General features: G+C 42.7%; 1 protein-coding gene across 2 annotated transcripts in view; it reads right to left on the bottom strand.

Annotated features, from left to right (window-relative positions):
- The window catches only part of LOC123774478 (probable serine/threonine-protein kinase yakA), a 139,485-nt gene that overhangs the window by 36,986 nt on the left and 80,248 nt on the right, over positions 1-22,251 (bottom strand). For both annotated transcript variants that reach the window (XM_069306308.1, XM_045768848.2), the window contains one exon: positions 4,044-4,103. In XM_069306308.1, the coding sequence (XP_069162409.1) occupies positions 4,044-4,103 (60 nt within the window). The remainder of the gene's footprint in view (positions 1-4,043; positions 4,104-22,251) is intronic.

The raw sequence follows: 22,251 nt of genomic DNA, 5'->3' as shown, positions 1-22,251 counted from the left end.
TTGGAGGAGTGACAGGTACGCTTCTAACATGGATGAAAAATTTTCTAACTGATAGAACAATGAGGGCTGTGATCAGAGGCAATATATCGGACTGGAGAAATGTCACAAGTGGAGTACCACAGGGTTCAGTTCTTGCACCAGTGATGTTTATTGTCTACATAAATGATCTACCAGTTGGTATACAGAATTATATGAACATGTTTGCTGATGATGCTAAGATAATAGGAAGGATAAGAAACTTAGATGATTGTCATGCCCTTCAAGAAGACCTGGATAAAATAAGTACATGGAGCGCCACTTGGCAAATGGAATTTAATGTTAATAAATGCCATGTTATGGAATGTGGAATAGGAGAACATAGACCCCACACAACCTATATATTATGTGAGAAATCTTTACAGAATTCTGATAAAGAAAGAGATCTAGGGGTGGTTCTAGATAGAAAACTATCACCTGACTACCACATAAAGAATATTGTGTGAGGAGCCTATGCCACGCTTTCTAACTTCAGAATTGCTTTTAAATACATGGATGGCGATATACTAAAGAAATTGTTCATGACTTTTGTTAGGCCAAAGCTAGAATATGCAGCAGTTGTGTGGTGCCCATGTCTTAAGAAGCACATCAACAAACTGGAAAAGGTGCAAAGACATGCTACTAAGTGACTCCCAGAACTGAAGGGCAAGAGCTACGAGGAGAGGTTAGAGGCATTAAATATGCCAAAACTAGAAGACAGAAGAAAAAGAGGTGATATGATCACTACATACAAAATAGTAACAGGAATTGATAAAATCGATAGGGAAGATTTCCCGAGACCTGGAACTTTAAGAACAAGAGGTCACAGATATAAACTAGCTAAACACAGATGCCGAAGAAATATATGAAAATTCACTTTCGCAAACAGAGTGGTAGACGGTTGGAACAAGTTAGGGGAGAAGTTGGTGGAGGCCAAGACTGTCAGTAGTTTCAAAGCGTTATATGACAAAGAGTGCTGGGAAGACGGGACACCACGAGCGTAGCTCTCATCCTGTAACTACACTTAGGTAATTACACACATGTGCACACAAACACAGTGTACACATGTACATGCACATGTGTACACACACAAATACACGTGAAAAGAAAATTACAAGCCACCGACCTGTGGGCAGAGAGCACCACGCCGGCCAGGCAAAGAAGGCACAAAACTGCATCAAAAGGCCCACCTCGACAACAAAACCCCAAAGTCCCAGCACAGCCACAACACGTGCCAAGGCCCAAAAAGATCAGTTTGCAAGCCAGGAAGACCCCAGAACCCCAGAAGGCAGAACCGGGTCTCACATGAGGAAACAAAGCCCCCTGAACCCACAAAGGGGGCCCAAGAGGAAGAAGCCTCCAGAACGAAACCAAAGAACCCAAAGAAACCCGGAATCGAACCAGGGGGAGCCCAAACCGCCACATTTCCTTTCGGAGATACAACACAGAAAGGCAAAGCACAGCCCCAGACAGAACCCCCAGGGAAACGGTCAAAACAGACTGAAAACCGAGGGACAAGGTGTGGGAGCAAGCATAACAGACAGGGACACTGAGCCCAAACTCAAGGGCCCAGACCCAAAACAGACAAAACGGAAAACCCGGTGTAAAATCAACACTCAAACGTTCCCAGAGGAACAGGAAACGGGCAGAAAACACCAGAGAAGCAAAGAAACAACAACAGGAGAATAAAACCCTCTGAAAAAGGTTGAAAACTCACCCAAGACGCTCGCTCACACACCCAGGCGCACGTAAACAAACCGCAACGCCGCCCTGGTGGCCACGCCGGGAAACCGGCAGAAGAAAATGGCCACCAGAACAGAGGGCTGTGACTGACGCAAAAGATACGAAAACACTCCAGCAAAAGTGGGAAGCAAGCAGACTGGATGGGCGAAAAAGTCCACCCTGAAGCAGAAAACCCAGGCATGGGCAAACTGCCCCAGAAAAGCTAGCAGGCATCCCCCACAGCCCCAGGAACCCGCAACAGAGGCCCCAGGGCAGAGCCGTCCTCCAAGCCCTCTGCCCTTAAAGAAAAGGAAGAGTCCATGGGAAAGGCAGCAAGAAAAGGCCACTGCTAAGACCCAGAAGCCTTGGCGGGAGGAACAGGCTCGAAAACCTCCGTCCCCAACCCGAACGGGGCAGCCCCTAAAAACCGCCCGAGTCTCGGCCCCAACTAAACCCCGCCCCGACCCCGAAACCCGCAGACGGTCCGGAGCCGGGAACAGGGAGGGAAAGGGGCAAACAGCACCTAACAAAAAATGGGGCGGTCCCGGGGCATCCGAGTGGGAAACCAACCTAGCGTGTTGCAGCAACCTAACCTAGCTTGCAATACGGATGCCGCCTGTACTCTGAACAGTAATAACATCAGGAGAGTACTGGAGAACAAGCAGAGAACACAACTCGCAAGACTCCAGGTCAAGGTGTCAGTGACCCAACAGGCAGCATGACGGAGGTAAAAGTGGCGACTGTCACCCGGAGACAAGGGCACAGCAACCAACGATCCCGTACAAGACGGGTTGGGACCCGGAAGACACATTCAATGGCCCACCGAGCCCCGACAGGGGTTTCCCAGGGCCCGTAGGAGTAACAACTATGGGAAGCCCGGGCAAGGTGTTGCTAACCGGTTAAACACCCAAAATTAACAAGGGGTAGAGTATAACACTGAAAACCCCTGCGACGTGCACAATCACGGGGGCCTAGCAGAGGGCCACCAAACAATACCAGTGGAACTATTGCCACACTAGGTAGACCCCCACCAGGCAAAATAAAATAAAAACAAAATTAAACTCCCGCAAAAGTACACTGTCTCCAGAGGCAACAGGAACCGTTCGCCGCTTAGGTGGCAGGTCGCGCAACACCTTGACGCCCTAACCAGCACAATACCAGTCCCTACCCAGGGGCAAACAAGGGCCCCAAGCCCCAGCTGGCCCCAAGGGCAAGGCAAATGCCGAGCAGCAAGAAGCTCTACGGGAATGGTTCCCGAATGCCCCAGGGAAGTTAACCCTGTCACGCAGGGGCAGTACTCACAGGGCGCTTAGGGAAGTAAGCCACTAAGCGCATGCAGCTCCGGCACTGATGAGGTACTCCTGGCCACCGCACAACACAACACACGGCAGTGAATGCCACACAAGGCAAACACTGCCTAGGAAACTGAGGCCAGAGAAGCGTCTTTCCCGGTTGACATTAGCTTACGAACTGATGCTAGGCAGCCGGCGCAGTAGGTCTGGAGCTCCCCCCCCCTCTCGGGGCGGGGAGGGCTGCACGGACGCTCAGCGCAGCAGTAAAGTGTGATGTTTGCTTGTTTGCTTGTTTCCTTGGGACTGTAGGGAGTTTCTATCTCTCTGTTCGTTTTTTTGTTTTAGTTTTTACCATGTGGGGTTTTGTTTTGTTATGCCTACCTTTCTGGGTACAAACCCCGGTCGATGGCAGATAAGGAAAACCCCAACCACATGGGGGGTTTTCCAGGGCCATTGTTCCTTGAAACCTCTCTGAAGGGGCCAGGTTCTGGCGCTGGTCCCTGGTAGGTCTGAACTCCTTAGCTAATGTCCCAGTCTAATATAACATCTTAAGCTGCTCGTCTTAACCGACCACTGTAGGCAAGAACTCCAATTGAATTGACTGATGCCACGGTCTAACACATACATAACAGCCCTAGAAGCTCCGGGAAACCGGAGGGGTTCTCCACATAAAGAAACCCATCTATTGTATTCCCCAAATCATGTACACTAAATACTGTAGTACTGTGGAGAACCAGTACCATCACACTTCTGGTGTTTGGTTTAGTCATCATATAGTATATTAAATATCAAAATTAATGTGCAGTGTTCAATATACACAACAAATTTAAATTGCCACAAATCACAGTATAGTATGTTACTCATGCAGCACAAATTATATGCTGGAAGTAAAGATAAGCTAATATTATAGGTAAATTAATTCAAATTATGATACTGGTTGCCAGACAAAGCACAGAAGAACTATTAGCAAAATTTGCAAGTGAACTAAGAATTTGCTTTTAAAACAAACTTTACCTGTCCACAGTGGCAAGGTAGGCTTCTCCTCTCCACTAGAGCATTCAGTAAGCGTCACTCCTGAAATGATATATGAAGATCTAGCTGTGCAGTAAAACTACAGCAATGCTCGCTTACTTCTCTAATTACAAACATTTCTGAGTAATTAGAAACGTGGAAAGTGTACAAAGATTGAAGGTTATTTCTTTAAAATATAAATGTGCCATAATTCAGCTAAATAATTAAATACTAAAGGAACTACAAATTACGGGCAAAAATAACCCAAGGTTAAATCTAAGATCATACAAGTTGTAGATTTGATATACTCCTGCAATTTAATTCCTAACAATCAGTTTTAATTATATTTATAATTGGATTTTATTATTACAAATTAACAAACGTATGTAACATTAAAGCAATATTCACTGTAATGCTACAGCCTACATGAGTTATATAGGCTGACCTCAGAACACATTCACTTCAGTGACCTCATCCTTAGCCTTTCTGAGGAAGCCCACAAATGGCTTCCAGAAGCTCTTTCTCTTCAGGGGCATATTTAGTGCCTCTGACCTCTCCTCGTAGCTCTTGTCTTTCAGTTCCGGGAGCTATTTAGTTGCATGTCTTTACACCTTTTCCAGATTGTTGATGTGCTCTTTAAGATATGGGCACCATACAAATGCTGCATATTCCAGTTTTGGTCTCACAAAGGTCGTGAATAATTTCTTTATTATTTCACCATCCATGTATTTAAAAGCAATTCTGAAATTGGGAAGCATAGTATAGGCTCCTTGCACAATGTTCTTTATGTGGTCCTCTGGTGAGGACCACATAAAGATCTAGATCTTTCTAGATCACTTTCTTTATCAGAATTTTTTAAATTTTTTTCATATAATTAATAGGTTGTATGTGGTCTATATTCTCTTATTCCATATTCCAAAATATGGCATTTATTAACATTAAATTCCATTTGCCAAGTGGTGCTCCATACACTTATTTTGTCCTGGTCTCCTTGAAGGGCATGACAATCATCTAAGTTTCTTATCTTCCCTAGTATTTTAGGAACATCAGTAAACATGTTCATATAATTCTGTATTCCTTCTGGTAGGTCATTTATGTAGACAATGAACATTACCGGTCTATGAGTAAGTAAGTAGTTAATTATCAAAGAAGGCATCAAGCCGGGAAGGCTATGTAGCACCATCAAATGTGCGGAATAATCAGAGGGCACTAAATATCACTGAGGGTGCCAATAAGCCAATGCCAATAAGACCACCAGTCTCCGTGGTGTAGTGGTAAGACACTCGCCTGGCATTCCGTGAGCGCTTTGCCATGAGTTTGTATCCTGGCCGGGGAGGATTTACTGGGCGCAAATCCTTAACTGTAGCCTCTGTTTAACTCAACAGTAAAATGGGTACTTGGTTGTAACAACGATTCTTCGTGGGGGTCGTATTCAAGGGACCTGCCCGAAACGCTACGCGTACTAGTGGCTGTACAAGAATGTAACAACTCTTGTATATATCTCAAAAAAAAAAAAAAAAAATAAGAGAACAGATATGCATAAGGCAAACGATATCAAAAGTATCTGATTCACCTAGAATTCTATCGAGGGAAAAGTGGCTGTGGGGAATGGTCGGAAAGCAAGACACATGCTCGTCCTGGAAGTCAAGACATTCAACAAGGGTATGCACATCTGTAAGAGGGACAGTGCAGTTAGGACAATAAGGAACAGGGCGATGCTCCATTAAGTGTCCATGAGTTAAGTGCGTATGGGCAATATGCAGCCTCGCCAGAGCTGTTTCCCATCGATGGTTTCGGTGGTAGGAGGAAAGTCACAGGGACACACTATCCTTAAGAGTACGCAGTTTGTTACCAGTAACAGAAGATCAACAACTCTGCCAACGGGCAAGGATGGAGGAATGAATAACTGGGTAAAAGTCGGAATAAGGAATACCTTTACCCTTTACGGGAGATGGGACAAGTGGGGATAGCTTCCTTAGCGGCAGTGTCCGCACACTCATTTAAAGACACACCAATATGGCTGGGAACCCAGCAAAACTCAACTGTCTTAAATCTACTGGAGATAAGAAACAGCCAATGTTGAATCTCGATGACCATTGGATGGACTGGATTAAAGGACTCCAAAGCCATGAGGGTGCTGCGAGAGTCAACTACAACCACAAAGGAGGATTGAAAGCAAGAAAGCAGGAGACAAAGAACATAGAGAATAGCATAAAGTTCTGCCGTGAAGATGCTAGTTTCTGAAGGCAGGCGACACAGATAGGTGTAGTCAGGAAAACAACAGTAGCCTACACCGTCTGCAGACTTAGACCTATCGGTGAAGATGGAAACCGAGCGGGAATGTGAAGAGAAGTGTTCAAGAAAAAGGCGTTTCAGAACCGTAGGAGGGGTAATAGCTTTAGTGATGTGGGTCAGGGATTTGCAATAATGAGGAAGGGGGACCTTCCACGGCGGCAATGACGGAACAACACGAGAAATATCAGTTATACTAACCGAAAGAGAATGCTGCAGGTGAGACAACCGGACAGAAAGTGGGAAGTAGTGAAAGGGAACAGGAACTACAGGAGGGGAAAAAGTCAAAGCACGACACAGGCGAGAGTGAGGGTGTTGTAAAGACTGCGCAAGGTAGCAAAGACAGTAGCAATCTCGGCGGTCTTGGAGAGACAGGAAGTCAGTGCCAACATACAAGCTGAGGATAGGAGTTGAACGAAAGGCACCAGAGCTAAGGCGTAACCCAGTATGGTGTAAAGGATCAAGACGGCGAAGAGCAGAAGGAGAAGCAGAAGAGTAAGCAGGGCAACCATAATCGAGTTTAGAAAGTATGAGAAGAAGAATACAACGAGAGGAGCGTGCGCCTATCCGCTCCTCAAGAAGTATGTGACAGAACCTTAACCCTTATACCGCACACATTACCGCAAATTTAGGGGGATTAACATAAAAAAATATTTGAATTATGTAAAAATAACTTAAAAATGTTAAATGAATCTCCAACTTATTGGCTTCAGTGTCGTGAAACTCTCATAAAAATATTTTTAGAAATTAACTTTAGACGAATTTTTGAAAAATAAGAACGTTTTATTGATAAGAACAGCTCCTAATAACTGTAACTGAAGGATTATGCAGTAATAAAGAAATGCAAGCACCTGTCCTATGTTCAAAAAAGAAGAAGAATGATAGTAAGAAGTGTCCACAAAGTGGATATGCTTTATATCATTGCCGAGTAATACATAATAACACAAAACATAATGAATAACCATGTTAATATCATCTATTTTGTTATATATCATATAAATACATTGTCCAATGTTAATATATGTTATTTTTATCAATGTCCCAAAAATATTTTTGGGGGGGGATTTTTTTTTTTTTTTTTTTTTAAAGATTTTAGTTATTTTTTCTCGTTTGTTTATTATCTGATATTGTTTTAACCTTTACATCCTGGAGAATCCATATGATTTCATAACTATGTGAAGATAGAATGAAATTGGTCAACAAATATGTCAGTCACCACTAGCGAAACTTTGGACTTTTAATTTTTTTTGGTCGATTTTTTTCTGTGATTTCAAACTCTATTTTTTTGTCTCTTTAGGTTGTTTTGATGATTTGGGACCATATTAGGGCTTTTTCACTTTTGTAAAGGATACCCTAAATATATCCCCTAAATCATTATATTTATTATAATTATCCCTATATTTTGTGTTTTTCTGGGGGGTATTTTTTCTTGATTTCATTTCAACACATATTAACCCACAACTTTCACATATTCGAGTACGAATGCCAAACAATATTTATTAAAACATACAATTAAATTAACAAATTAAAACTACTGTACCTTTATTCATTGTCGATAACTTCAACTTCCATTATCTCTGAAACCAGAGTTTCAACTTTGAGTGGCTTCTAAAATTCCAGTTATTAACTGATTCTCACTATTTTGAGATATTGTGTACTCACCTAATTGGCTCAGTGTGCTCAGCTGTGTGTTCTACAATCACATCAGAATGGATTTTTCATAAACTTTATACATATGGAGTTATAATTTTTTTTTGGTCTAAATTTGCCACATATTTCAAATGTCCTATTGACGATTTTTTTTACAGTAAACTATACTAAAAACCTATATTCTAATTTAATTAAAATGAAGATCATATGCTATTCTGAGAGAATAATAACATTAAATGAACAATTAATGAGAGTTCATATTTTTTATTCTGAATTGAAAATCTGAAGTTTTCAATATTAATTTTAAAATTAATTTTGATTCTCTTGTTTTTTAAGTTACACTGTGATCATTTTGACAAAGTTGGAGCATTTGCCTAGTTGATTATGCAAAATGAATTGGAAAGTATTTGTGCAAGTTTTAAAAACTTATCTTAGTACTTTCCCTATCTCGTAACACTTAATGCATCACCAATTTTTCTTCTGAGTCCTATCTCGTGACACTATTTGAGTCCAACAATAAAATATTTGTAGAAAATTCATTTTTTATCTGATCAACTTTGGGATAGTTTCAAAACGAGCACCTTTAAATTGCGCACAATTTGATACCATAATGAAAAACACGGGAAGCAGAACAATGGATAGGCGATGGAAACAGTAGGGGGGGGGGGGACGAAGGAAATATCAGTACAAATCAAGAGACCAGTAGAGTTATGGGCCCCAGCAAGAGCTGGGGGGGGGGGGGTGGAGAGAAAGAAAGGAATAACCACAAAAATGACCAAGACGAGCACCAAGCATCGGCTCCTGGAGACAAACACAAAGTGGTGAAAACTGTGTAATCAGAAGTTGGAGTTCATGGAAGATGGCATAAAATCCACGAATATTCCATTGAAGAATAGACATCAAAAAGAGAAAGGACAGCAACAGAGAACAATGAAGAAACAAAGGTAAAGAAGAACACAGCATATTAAATAAGCTCAAGATCAGGATCAGGATCAGGGTCAGCAAAATCAGGGTTAGAGGGCATGGGTAAACTGAGTAAGGATGGAGGGAAGGGAACAGGAGGATAGACCAGAGGTAGATGGACGGGGTCTGGAAGAGGGGGGAGACAACCGAGAGGGGCTGTCAAGGACAGCAGGAGGAGGGGGGGCAGAAACCGGGGAGTGCACCTCAGCAAGGGCAATAACCGAGAGGGAATCGGGGGAGAGAGAAACCTCCATAGCTGGGACAGGGGGCCCAACCACCGAAATGGGAGGGGACGTAGCGATAGAGTCAGAGTTGGGGGGGCCGGGAAAAAAGCAATGCTTTCTTACCCACTGGGGAGGAGGAAGGAGAGGGGCCAGGCTTACGTTTGTGACTCAAAGAGACAGGTGTACCAGCAACAACGTACTGGGCGACAGACTCAATGGTCTCAGCAGGAGAAGAATGGGAGTGAACAACATGAAGATTGCTGGGAGGATGATGGACATCAGCCTGGACAGACAGGCAGCGTGGAGGGGTCAAGAGATTGTGGGGAAGGTCGGGAAGAAGGAAAAGAAGACACAAGAGACATGGCGGACAGGGTAGGAAGGTGGGAAACTCCAGAAGAAGAATCAGGAGGGAGACCTTCCGGGACAGAACGGAAAGGAACAGGGGAGGTGGTGGTGGGCGTGTCTGGGTCCAAGGCCTGAAAACAGTCGCGGGACTGAGGAAGGTGGGAAGGAGGAGGAGAGGTAGAATGCAACACGCGAGCATAAGATACGCCAGTGAAAGGGTGGAGACGGCAGACTTGGCGTCTCGCTTCAGGAAAATTCAAGACGATCCCAGTGTTTCAAGTTGAGAACGGATTCCTCAAGCTTGTAGTGGATACACGTACGGGAGAAGGTAGGGTAGGCCTCACCGCAATTGCGGCAGTGAGCCTGAGGAGATGAGCAATCTGTCTTAAGAGTGGTTTTCGTCTCCACGCATGGGGCATAGAGAAACAAGACTTGTGCATTTGAGGGCACCGTGCCCGAACTTCCAGCACTTATTATAAAGTCTAGGAGAGGGGATGTACTCCTAAATGGAGCACCTGGCACCATCAAGAATGATAAAGGGAGGAAGGGACCTACTATTGAAGGCGATTTTCACAACTCGAAGGGGCTGATGGCAGCGACCACAGGGGAAGGGGGTGAGTGAACGTATCCACCTGGAGGACAGGATGGTCTTGGGTTTCGAGGATATGTTTAATATCCTCATGGCAGTCCTTTAGGTCCCTAACACCAGTTGTAATATGGTGCGGGAGGAGAACAGTGCCAACACTGGCATTTAACCGAGCGTTTTTGGAGACCCAAACAGGGGTCTCCCCAATGCAGGACAATGCGGCTAAGCGGGCAGCTGTATCCAGTGAAGGAACAGTGATGATACGTGTACCTAAACGGGTGGGGTTAAACGTACACAGAGACATCCACCGAATCAACACGGTGTTTATGGAGTAAGAAATCATCAGGTGTAGAATCCAGAGGGAGGAGATCAAAGTACTTAGCCCACGAAGCAGGACCAAACAAGGCTTGGTACGTATTAGTATGGGAAGGGATCGTGCGAGTGCGGCGTTGAGAACCCCCAGAGAGAGAGGGGTTAAAAGGTGCAGTAGTCACAATGAGAGAATGAGCCGCGCCAAAGGACGAGGTGGTCACCACTGGGGGCTAATGTCCAATGCTAATATATGTTACTTTCATCAATGTCCTCAAAATATTTTTTTTAGGGGGATTTTTTTTTTTTTTAAGATTTTAGTTTTTTTTTCCTTTGTTTATTATCTGATTTTGTTGTAACCTTTACATCCTTGAGAATGCATATGTTTCCAAATCTATGTGATGATAGAATGGAATTGGTCAATAAATAAATCAGTCAACTCGCAAAACTTGGGACTTTTAATTTTTTTGGCTGATTTTTTTCTGATTTCAAACTATATTTTGTCTCTTTAGGTTGTTTTGATGATTAGGGACCATATTAGGGCTTTTTCACTTATATCACTTATATACCCTAAATAAATCCCCTAAATCATTATAATTATTATAATTGTTCCTATATTTTGTGTTTTTTGGGGGTTATTTTTTCTTGACTTCATTTCAACACATATTAACCTATAACTTTCACATATTTGAGTACAAATGCCAAACAATGTTCATTAAAACATATAATTAAATTAACGAATTAAATCCATGGCCTGTGGCCATAGGAAACACTTTCAAACATGCACAAATGCAAAAGTGCACCTGGCACAAGTGCACCTGGTTTTACAGGGTAATTACCTAAGTGTAATTAATTAATAAGTAATTAATTACTAAGTGTAATTTAATTAATAAGTGTAATTTTTGTAAATAATTTGTAGTAATCAGTTTCGTTAGTTCTTTGGGTGGAGCTTGGATGGTGTTCTTGGACCTCAAGGATGCATATTGGCATATTCCTATTCATCCCAGGCTCTGGAACGGGTTAGGTTTTGTGGTGGGACATCAGGCCTACTACTTCAATCTGTTTAAATCTGGCTCCCTGTGTCTTTACCAGGTTCACATGTGGTGACTGTCACCTGTCTACACCTTGTTGGGGTTCATGTGTTACCCTACCTTGATGACTGGTTGGTTTGGGCTCCATGTTGGTCCACATGACAGCTAGCCAGTGAGAGGAAAATGAATATTTCCCATTTCGCCAATTTCAGGTTCCTGGTGAACTGGCAGAAATCCTAGTTGGTTCCATTTCAGGTTCATATTTGGCTGGGTTTCATTTGAGACTTTTTGACGGCTTCTCTTTCAATGCCTCTGGTACCTTTGCACTATTTGCAGCTTTTTTGTCTTCCCTCCTATGTTGCTCCTCTATCTGATTGCAAGGCTCTCACAATAGATGCCTTTCAACTGGACCAGTCAAGGTGGAGATGCATTTACCTTTTCACCCGGTTCAGTTGCTGCTCTGAGTTCTCATCATTCTGAAGTCGTATTTGGGAAGGGTGATCCTCCTGTCTCATTGGTGCCTGCCCAACCATGATTTCCGGCACTTCTAGACTGGTGTTCGAACCTGTGCATGGTTCTGCAGCTCTGCCTTTTCTAAGGCTCTTATTTTTCAGGTTGTCCATAGTGTCATCAAATCTAGCCAGTCTACAGTCTACCCTGGGGTCCATGACATTCACTAGTATGCTGCATTGGCTGCAATTATCTCCATCATATTCTGGGCTGATATTTGGGCTTGGGGGTTTAGGCCTTCTAACGGGTTCTGGAGCACTGGTATTTGGTTAATGTCCCTGGTCCCAGTCAATCATGTGTTGCCTAGGGCAGTATCTCTTGGCCTGGATTCTCTCCTTCATCCTTGTGCATGCCACCTCTTATCCCTGGTAAGTCCCACTTTTGTTCTCTGTGGTTAGTTAGCTTCAGGAAGCCACCAGGGGCTCTCCCAGAAACCCAGCGTTGATTGTAATAAAATGCCTCTTTCTGGATGAGCCCTGGTGGTTCCCTGACTCCCTCCCGATTAAGTTAGTTGGTCTGTCAGTGGGCTGTTCATCAGCTCCAGAACTGAGCAAGGAAGATGTCTATACGTAGCAGATGGGTCGCCTAGTGGTGGCATTTAGTACTAAGAGTTTTGAGCTAATTTTGAATGTTTCCTTTGTTCTGTGTGAATTGTTTGTAGAGTTGCTTTGCAATTTCAAGGCTTAGGTCTTTGTTATTTCTCCAGTTGTCTGTAAAGCCTCTCTGATTTTGTGGATGTTTTCCCAGTGCCACTAGCCAGGAAAAACTATTACTTGCTCTGTGCCTCTGAGGAGGGGGCAGGTTTTGGCTCTGGTCCATGGTAAATAAAACTGAACTCCTGCATCTGATGTGACCCATTTGCATGGAGCAATGTCAGTGAGATAGTTTCAGGCAGCCAACTGGCTCATCTAAAAAGTGGAATTTCATTACATTCAACACTGGGGTTTTCTTCTTATAAGCAAGCTCTGTTTCCGATTTGATAAAATCTTTACTAGTAAACCATTATCTATAAAGTCTACTCTCATATTAATATTTCTCAACATAAAAACCAAAACAAAACAACTACTTTTCCCTAAATAAAGGTGACAGTAAAATTTAAAAAAAAAATTCACCATAACAGGAGTCCCACATGACTATTAATTACAATACTTTCATTGTGGTAAATATTATATATAGTCACAACTACATAGATACAGATGCCAGGATAGAAACACTGAACAGAAGAGTGCACATGGTCACTGATTAATGGACACCATGCAGTACACAGCAGTTTATGGGGGGGGGGGGGGAAGGGGCATAAGTTGATCAAATACAATCACAATACATACAAATATGGGTTTATCAGGTAAAAAAAAAATGAGTTTGGAGAGATGAGGAAAGCCAAAGGATGGCATTTTTTTTTAATGTGAAGATCAAACATACTATCGTAAAATTTAGAATTATCCAGTGATATGGAAAAAACTGGCCAGACATGAGGGAGATATCAAACAGGTTTGGTTTAATATATAAAATGTGGGTATGGAAATACAAACCCATACCCAATTATGCAGTTCAAAGACCATCCTTAGAATGTGCTTGGTTTAAGGCCCTAAGACCACCAATAAACTAGAATATTTACCTGATTTACCCGAGGGCCACTAAGACTAGTGGCCTCGACGAGGACAGGAAGCCGGCAGTTTGTCAAAGGTCCATCAAACCATTACGTCAAACTCTTATATAAGTACAGTATCCCTCATATCCCACGAGGTTATCCCTCATGGTTCATTGAAAAAGCACACAGTAAAGCTAACGGCATCCTTTACACTAAAACCGAGAGACACCCTTGGAATCCCGATAAGAAAATCGTTTTGAAATTACCTTATAACCCTCTTTTAAGCTATAACTTTCTGGTTTTCCCTTTGGGCAGAGTTTGGCATTGGAGGCTGTTTGGTTCCTTCAGGGCAGCCCCTTTCGCCGCTTTCACGAACGCTGGGTTCGGACCTCCCGGTGTTCCTGCACCGGTTGCTCAATGTGTTCATGGATGCCTTGTTTGTCGGTTGGGATTTTGTGACCAGTGCTCAACAGTCCAGCCAGAGTTGTTCGTGTGAGAAAAATGGTGCGTGAGAAGAATGGTACATGAGAAGGTCGAAGATGAAACAATGCATGAGACAGCCTGCAAAAGGGTGCCAAGGAAATACTGTACAGTACTGACTCTGAACGCAAGCTGCAGCAGCTCCACCAGCGCCACACAATATGAGGTGACAGTATTCAGTACAAGATAAAAAGTTAAGAACCACCCGCTCAAAAACAGATGAACAATGCCCAAGAGACAAGATGTGACAAAACAACTGACAAGAAACTTCATACAGCCTCCTCGAGGAAACCCATAGGTAGGACACCATCAACACTGCTGAGTAAGCTGGTGCGAAGAGGTTTATGTCTGGGTGCCCAAACATCTAACAGAGCCAGAGGAAAGAGGCAGCATCGACAGTCCACTCCATGGAGATGGGACAAAACCAGGACAGACCATCAGTAAAGACATTGGACACTTCCAGAACATGAATGGCATGAAGAGCCAAATCCTGTGAGAGCACAGAAGAAGATCCACAAGCAGCATCCAGTTCTAAAGAGGCAAGGACCAGAGCAAACACCCCCACTCCCCCTGTAGATAGAAGTAAGTCCATAATAATTTTTGGATGTTTAGAGAAGTTAATTTCACCTAGGATGGACCGAGCAGCAGAAGAAATGAAAATCATAGAAAAAATAGTAGGATTAGGAGAAGGCCTAAATTCAAAGGAACATGTCAGTGATTTTAGGAGGATAGGAAAACATGAGAAAGACAAGAACCACCTCTTAAGGGTGACGTTTAATGGAGTGATGTATATGACAGAAGTGCTTTGGAATGCCAGAAAATTGCAATGTGACGAGGATGGCAAACTTTGGTCAATAAGACAAGACCTCTCAAAAGAGGACAGAGAAAAGCTGAAAATGAACCTCATTGAAGCGAAACATCTAAATGGGGATAGAAATGAAGAACAAAGGAATTCTTTTTTCTACAAAAAGTCAGGGACTGGAAAGCTTGTGAAATGGTATATAAAGACAAAGCAACAAAATCATTAAAGGAAGAGGTGTAAAGAACAAAGGGAAGGGGAACATGTTCCTGAAAATAGTATATACCAACATAGATGGAGTGAGATCGAAAATATTGGAGTTGAAGGATATAATTCAGCCCAACGTCCCAGATATTGTCGCATTAGCAAAGACAAAATTTGAAGAAAATATTTTAAATGAGGTCGTATTCCCAAGAGGCTACTCAGTTTGGAGATGTGACAGGAAAACTAGGAAGGGGGAAGGAGTGGCTGTGCTGGTGAAAGAAAACCCTGAAGGTAAGAGAGTTAATAATTGAAAACCCTCGAGATATTGACATATTGGCATTGCAGGTCTGGAATCAAGATGATAAGCTGATAATTTTAAATGCCTACAGCCCACCAGCAAGCAACACATGGACAAAGGAAGAACTGGATGACAAACGAGAATGAGGGAAGGGGATGTTCCATCAGTACTAGATCTAATATTCACCAGGAATGAAGAAGAAGAGGTATTTGACATCCAGTACCTTCCTCCCTTGGGAAAGAGTGATCACGTCCTCTTGGATATTAAAAGTGCCTCACGAGCCCCGAAAAGGGAGGGGGGAACCTATGGGAAAGGAAACCTCCAGAACGACAACCCCCCCCCACACTCCCCAGCGTACCCAAAGGCGTCCAAAAGCAAACCCTGGGGGAGCGGCACCCAAATCCAACTCATACAGGGAGGGAGAGGGGGATAAAAAAAAAAAAAAATCCTGCAAAAAAAGACACTCCATGGAAGATGCCAAAAACTACAAAGTGTCAAAGGGGACTGATGGTCGCAAATCTGACTACCCAAAGCCTCGGAAATCGCAGTCGAGCAAGACGTCTTGGGCAGAGCCATCCTCCATGCCTACCACCTGGAAAAGACTGGCAGAGTCCAGGGGAAAAATCTTCAAAAGAAGTGGCTGGACGATAATAAGACCCAAAAGCCTCGGTGGGACCTTGGCTCAACTGCCTCTGCACCCGAATCAGAAGGGGCAACCCCTGGAGCCACCCAAGCCATATCCTGAACTATACCCTGTTCCAAACCCAAAACCCCCCCATGACAGAAGCAGGGGAAAGGACTATAAGGACGTGGAAAGCGAACCACGTCCAATAGGGAAGGAAGGAGGTGGTTCGGGTGGAGCCAAAGTCGAATTGACCAACACCTCCAAATCCAGGTCCCTAAACCAAATGGGGCAACTCTGGATCTTCTAAATGGGCACACAACTGAAACTGTTGAAGCACAGAAACCCTCACACTAAAAGCAGTCGATGCCCAATAAGCCCGAGCATCATCAGTGGGGTTAGTGAGAAGAGTAACATGATGGGAGCACTCCCCGCATGACTTATGAGTCGAAGGTGTCACCGACCCAACAGGAAGCACGGCGGAGGCAGAACAAATGAACATTTGCCACGAGGCGCTGATAATGTGCACCCTCAAACTTGCATATAGAGAGCAGGTTTGGGGGTGAACATTCATGGTCACTTAACCCACAGGAAAATTACCAGGGCCTGAAGGTTACAATACAAATAGAACACCAAGGCACTGGAACACTACACTGGTACTCTCAAAAAGTGCTTTGTAAATTAACCCAGCCTTGCCGAGACAGCTGGTAAAACTACTTCAGCATGCTGAAGTGCAGCTTGCATGAAACTCAGTGCACACCACCAGCTAAGACACTCCAACCTGGGGAAAGATGGAAGCTAAAACCCCAGACTAACCCCCAAGGCAAAGGCCACCACAAGAGAGGTGGACCTCTAAAGGAGCACACAAGCAAGGGGGACCTCTAAAGGAGCATCCCCCGAGCACTCCAAGAAAAAAGGTAGTGTGGCAGCACTAGGGAGCACCCAGGGAAAAGAACCCTAATGCAGCTACAAGTGCACTAAACTCTAGGCCCACACACACAAACATGCAAGAAACAGCCACTAAGGCAAAATAATAATAATAATAAAAAAACACTGGTGTCAGAGCAACAATGGCAGACCCTGCACTGGTAAATATCAGAGAACTGATGGTGGAGCGGCCTGAGAGCCATGGCCTGCCCCCTCCTCCCACCATACAAGCAGGGGGGGGGGGAAGGTGGGGTGAATGAGCGGACGCTAGTTTTATAACTTTTCAATCATTTGTTTACACAGTTTAGGGAGTTTTATGTTCATTTTTGATTCTGCTGGTCTTGGAGGCAGCAGCTGTGGTTTGTTTTGCCTCACTGACTTTCTGGGTGCCTTCCTCAGTGGTGGCATAAATGAATAACGTAATATATAAATGCCACAACTCCAAAGCGCTTCTGTGAGGGGGATCAGGTTCCGGAGCTGGGTCCCTGGTAGGCCAGAGAACTCCTCATCTGATGGCACCTAGTAGACAATATCTACATAATGAAATGGTTGCTTCAGGGAGCCACAAGGGGCTTTCCCCAGAAAAAAACAGGTTGCAGTATTAAAACATTCTTCAGTGGTAACCAGAATAATCTTAAAACACATAGGAATGAGTGGAAACAGAGAAAGTAAAAACTAAATACAGACAAATACATTTAAGAAGAGTCGAAGCTAACACAGTCTATCAAGTTCTATAATTAATTAGCATAAACTTTTAAAAACATTAAACGAGTAGAGTAACCACACAAAGGTAAACAAATATATATTATTTTAGGAATGAAATATTGCCTGGAAAATAAGCAGAGAGTACATGTGAGTGCAAAAACATTTGCAAGTGAAAGCTGTATTAAAAAATATTTGACCACTATCAAAATCTTTAATAAATAAGATATATGTAAGTGAGCTCTAAGTTTGTAAAAGCTATTGATGCCTTTAACTATTCTGTAATACATTATCATATACTTTTCTTGGGCATGCCTCATCAAATTCTGATAAAGTTCAAAATTTTTAACACTGAGAACCTATGAACTCCAATCACTAGACAAAACTATGATATAATTGCATTACTGCTGGACAATATTAATGTGACCAATGGTTTGATTTTGCCAACAGTCAACAAGATAAATAAGCAAATGAATACTCAGCATGACACTATTTCAGCCAAACAACTTCACCTTGATTATACTGTTTCTGAGCTAAGCCCCTGTGAATACAGTATTTACCAAGCCTTAGTGCAAATGATCCATCAAGGACTCTTCACTCACCAGGCGAGTGTCTTCTCACTGTGATAAGGAACTACTCAAATCATCTTGCTATGTAAATGAATGAAGGAAGACAGTGGAGGGTAACACTCCAACACAGTCACTCATAGCTTTGAGGCAAAGTCATGAAAAAAATTCACTCAAAACCTCCTAACTATGGGCTAGAAACTAGTTACTATTTCAAATTCCATCAGATGGCAGCACCAGCCACTGAGTGTGTCAGAGCAGCAGACGGCCATCAATTGCAACCTAGCAGTCCACCCTTATGGTAGCCAGCTCTGCAAAGCCCACTTAACTGATTATTCTTTTAGATTTTTGTCTCTGCATAGGGAGTTCCATGCATCAGTGTTCACCTCACACCAAGGTCTGACAGTTTTCAGAATTAACTACACCAATGCTGTTTGCCATAGCCTTTAGTGTGGTTTGGCTCTTCTCCAGGTGTATCGCTAACATGACACTGCTTTGGAACTTGTTCTTGGGTTGGAGTATTGGTGCTGGGATCCTTCATTTACAATGAGTACAGTATTATTGTTAGACACACACATACTATAATTAAAGGGACCATTATCATCACTTCTGTTGGCAGTTCCATGCCAGTTCTACCTTCCTCCTCAGCTTTTTTTTTTTTTTGCCTACTTTTTGTTTTCAGCCGATGGCTACCATTACCACTTCTTATTCTTTTCATGAAGTTTGGTCAGCGTACACGAAGTACCTGGTACATGCCTCTTGCAGCTGCATTCCCATCTCGGAGTTTGGCCAGGGGTTCATGGCTTGGCTCCTGTGGTTTTCTCTGTGGACCAGTCATGGTTTTGCTGAAGCCATAAATACCAATACAGTACAGTACTTCAGATCAAAATTCAGCGGGAAAAAATCCTCAGGAATAACAGAGGGCCCATTGAAAGGCCACCAGTTTCTTGTTCCCACCTAGGCCACTAGAGATGGTGTCCCTCATGTAAATTCACGTAAACTGTACACACCTTAGCATATACCCAAGTACCAGATAGATTACTCATTGTGCATTTGGTGAGCTGTTCATTTCATAATATGCTTTAGTGTGTTGGATCAACTGCATCGTACTTGGTTTAAATGGTTTTTGTTGGCAAATTGGGCATTTGTGGGGTTATTTCTACCAAACCTGAATTCTAGTCAGTGAGAGCAGGTGCAACGATACTGGACTTTCATTTCTGATACCTAAATTCAAGCCCTTGTGGGTGTCAAAGGATGGGTGAATAGTGTACTAAATACTACTACTATTTAGGCAAAACATTACATTTAAATGCAATTCAAACTCTGAGTAGCCCTGACATGTTCCAGTTTGATGAACTAACAATACAGTATATGAATCAGTACATTTCTCTGAAGAGGTAAGGGGAAAAGGGTTATTAAATGAATGGCCCTGGTGGTTTGTGACTATGCCTCATCCTTTTGTTGGCAGAGCTGGTTTTCAAGGGCCTATGCCTGGTGCACCTTCTAGCTAAGAATTGTTACAACTCTCTGGGTTAGAACCCACGTGTTGCACAGCCTTGCAGGTTCCTATCAACTGGCACAAATTGTTTTCTGCTCTTGCATTCCCCAACCAGGGTTTCTTTCTCATAAGCATGCTTAGGTTCCATCTTTCACCAAGTGGCATGCCTAGAGCACTCTAAAGTGGTCGTTGCTACCCATGGCTTAGCTGTAGGGTTCAGTCTGTGTAGGGATGCACTAGTTCTATTTTGCAGTAGTGATCCCAGTGGCAGCCCCCTCAAGTGGAGTCTTTCCATTCCTTGACTTTGGTATGGTTTGCCCGAGTTTTCTCTTGGGATCTTTTACATCTTTGGCCCCTATTCATAGTGAGCAATGTCTGTGAAGGCATGGCTGTTTTTACTGTGTGACTGACCTTCTCTGTCCCTTTTGGGTTCTTATCCATGCTTCCTACCTTGCTTCACTAAGTGGTAATCATGGTACTTGGGGGTGCAAGCTCCCGATAAGTTGCACCGGTTCCTCACAACAAGCGTGTTTAAGCATTCTTTTAATGTGTCTGTCTGCAGCCACTGGAACTGGATTCCTGACCATGTATTAAGTGTCCTGGGTCCCTCCATGTGCATTTCCTATTGCCTGACAATGGTGGAGCTGTCTTCTTTGATGAGAATTTCCATTATCCTGGTGCAGGTTTACTTAATCTGGCTATTCTCTTCCAATCAACCCCAGGAAGATTTTATCATCTCTTCAGGTGGCTGGTATTTCCTGGTCAGAGCCCCCTGCTAGTGCATACTCCAGCCTACATTTTTATTAATAATTAAGTTTCTTAATTATTAGGTATATTTGTGACTTTCATAAACCAGGTCTGGGACCCCTTGACTGCAATTCTGCCTAGACTCCTCCTGATTGCCTGGTTGTGCAATTCCTTAGGCTGGAGTTCTATCTTCCCTGCAGTCTCAACTAGATTCACTTCCTTGGATAAGCTTCCCATTTAATGTTTAACTTTTTAGCCTGCTGTTTTTGAGGTTGCCTTTCCAATGGGAAGGTGGCTCAGCAAGCAACCATTATGGCCTAGCTCAGAAATGTGGTGACTCAGAAATGTGGTGACAAGTGAAATTAAATATGTATTTCTTTCCAAGCAGATCCCTCTTACACCCGTTCCTGCCGAAATAAACCCAGCTTCCTCGAGCATGCTTGGGTTGCCCGAGTTACAAATATGACCTGCCTGCTCCTTCAACTCTGCTGCAGTGACCTATGCTGTCATCTGGTGACAAGTTACTAAGTGGTAACTAGTCACCAGATGCTGGATCAACTGCATCTGATGGATTTTGAAATAGTAGGAAATTATTATTGCACAGCAATAATAATTTTCTACTGATCTCAATATTACTTGTAGAAAGATCTCAAGTGAATTTATTTTGACTGTCTTAGAGCAATCACTGTGGTGAATTAGACATTCTACTGTTGGGAAGCAACTGAAGAATCTATTCAGAAATTATCTTTAGGCATGATCTTTTTATTTTTACCACTTAGCCTTTTTTTTATACAAAAAAAGAACTTTACACCCCTAAATAGCCAATGTTATTTAAGGAAAAAAAATATTTCTTGCTAGACATATTTCTACCGAATCATTCCAAAAATTACAGCATTTCTACCTATGAATTTTCATTCAATTATCAGTTAAACCTAATAAGTAATTGCCTAAGTTTAGTTACAGGATAAAAAACTAAGCTCATGGTGTCCCCATCATCCCTGCACTCTGTTATATAACAGTTTGAAACTACTGATGGCTTTGACCTCCATCACCTTCTCACTTAATTTGTTCCAACCATCTGCCACTCTCTTTGCAAAGGTGAATTTTCTAAAAAACACTTTCAGTAGCTTTGTTTAGTCACCATATGACCTCTTGTTCTCGAAGTTCCAGGTCTCTCTCAGGAATTCTTTATCAATTTTGTTGATTCCAGTTACTATTTTGTATGTTGTGATCATATCCCCTCTTTTTTTTCCTTCTATCTTTGCCATATTTAATGCCTATAACCTCTCCTCATAGCTCTTATCTTTCAGTTCTGGAAGACATTTAGTTGCATATCTTTGCACCTTTTCTAGTTCATTGATATGCCTCTTAAGATATGGGTACCATACAACCGCTGCATATTACAACTTTGGCCTCACAAAGATCATGGACAATTTCTTTAGTATTTCACTATCCATGTATTTAAAAGCAATTCTGAAGTTGGAAAGAGTAGTATAGGCTCCTCGCACAATATTCTCTGTGTGGTCTTCAGGTGACTGTTTTCAATCCAGAACCTACCCTAGGTCACTATCAGAATTCTTTAATTTTATCACATAATTTGTAGATTGTGTGTGTGTGGCCTATTTTCTTCTATTCAACAACATGGCATTTATTCACATTAAATTCCATTTACCATGTGTCGCTCCATACACTTTTGTCCAGGTCATCTTGAAGGGCATGACAATTGTCTAAGCCTGTTATCTTCCTTAGTTGCTTAGCATCATCAGCAAACGTGTTCATATAATTCTGTATTCCTTCTGCTAGGTTCTTCATATAAACAAGTAACATTATTGGTATTAGAACTGAAACCTGTGGTACTCTGCTGGTA

Source organism: Procambarus clarkii, chromosome 1, assembly GCF_040958095.1.
Source record: "Procambarus clarkii isolate CNS0578487 chromosome 1, FALCON_Pclarkii_2.0, whole genome shotgun sequence".
Lineage (NCBI taxonomy): Eukaryota > Metazoa > Arthropoda > Malacostraca > Decapoda > Cambaridae > Procambarus > Procambarus clarkii.
This window is presented reverse-complemented; position numbering and strand designations above follow the sequence as displayed.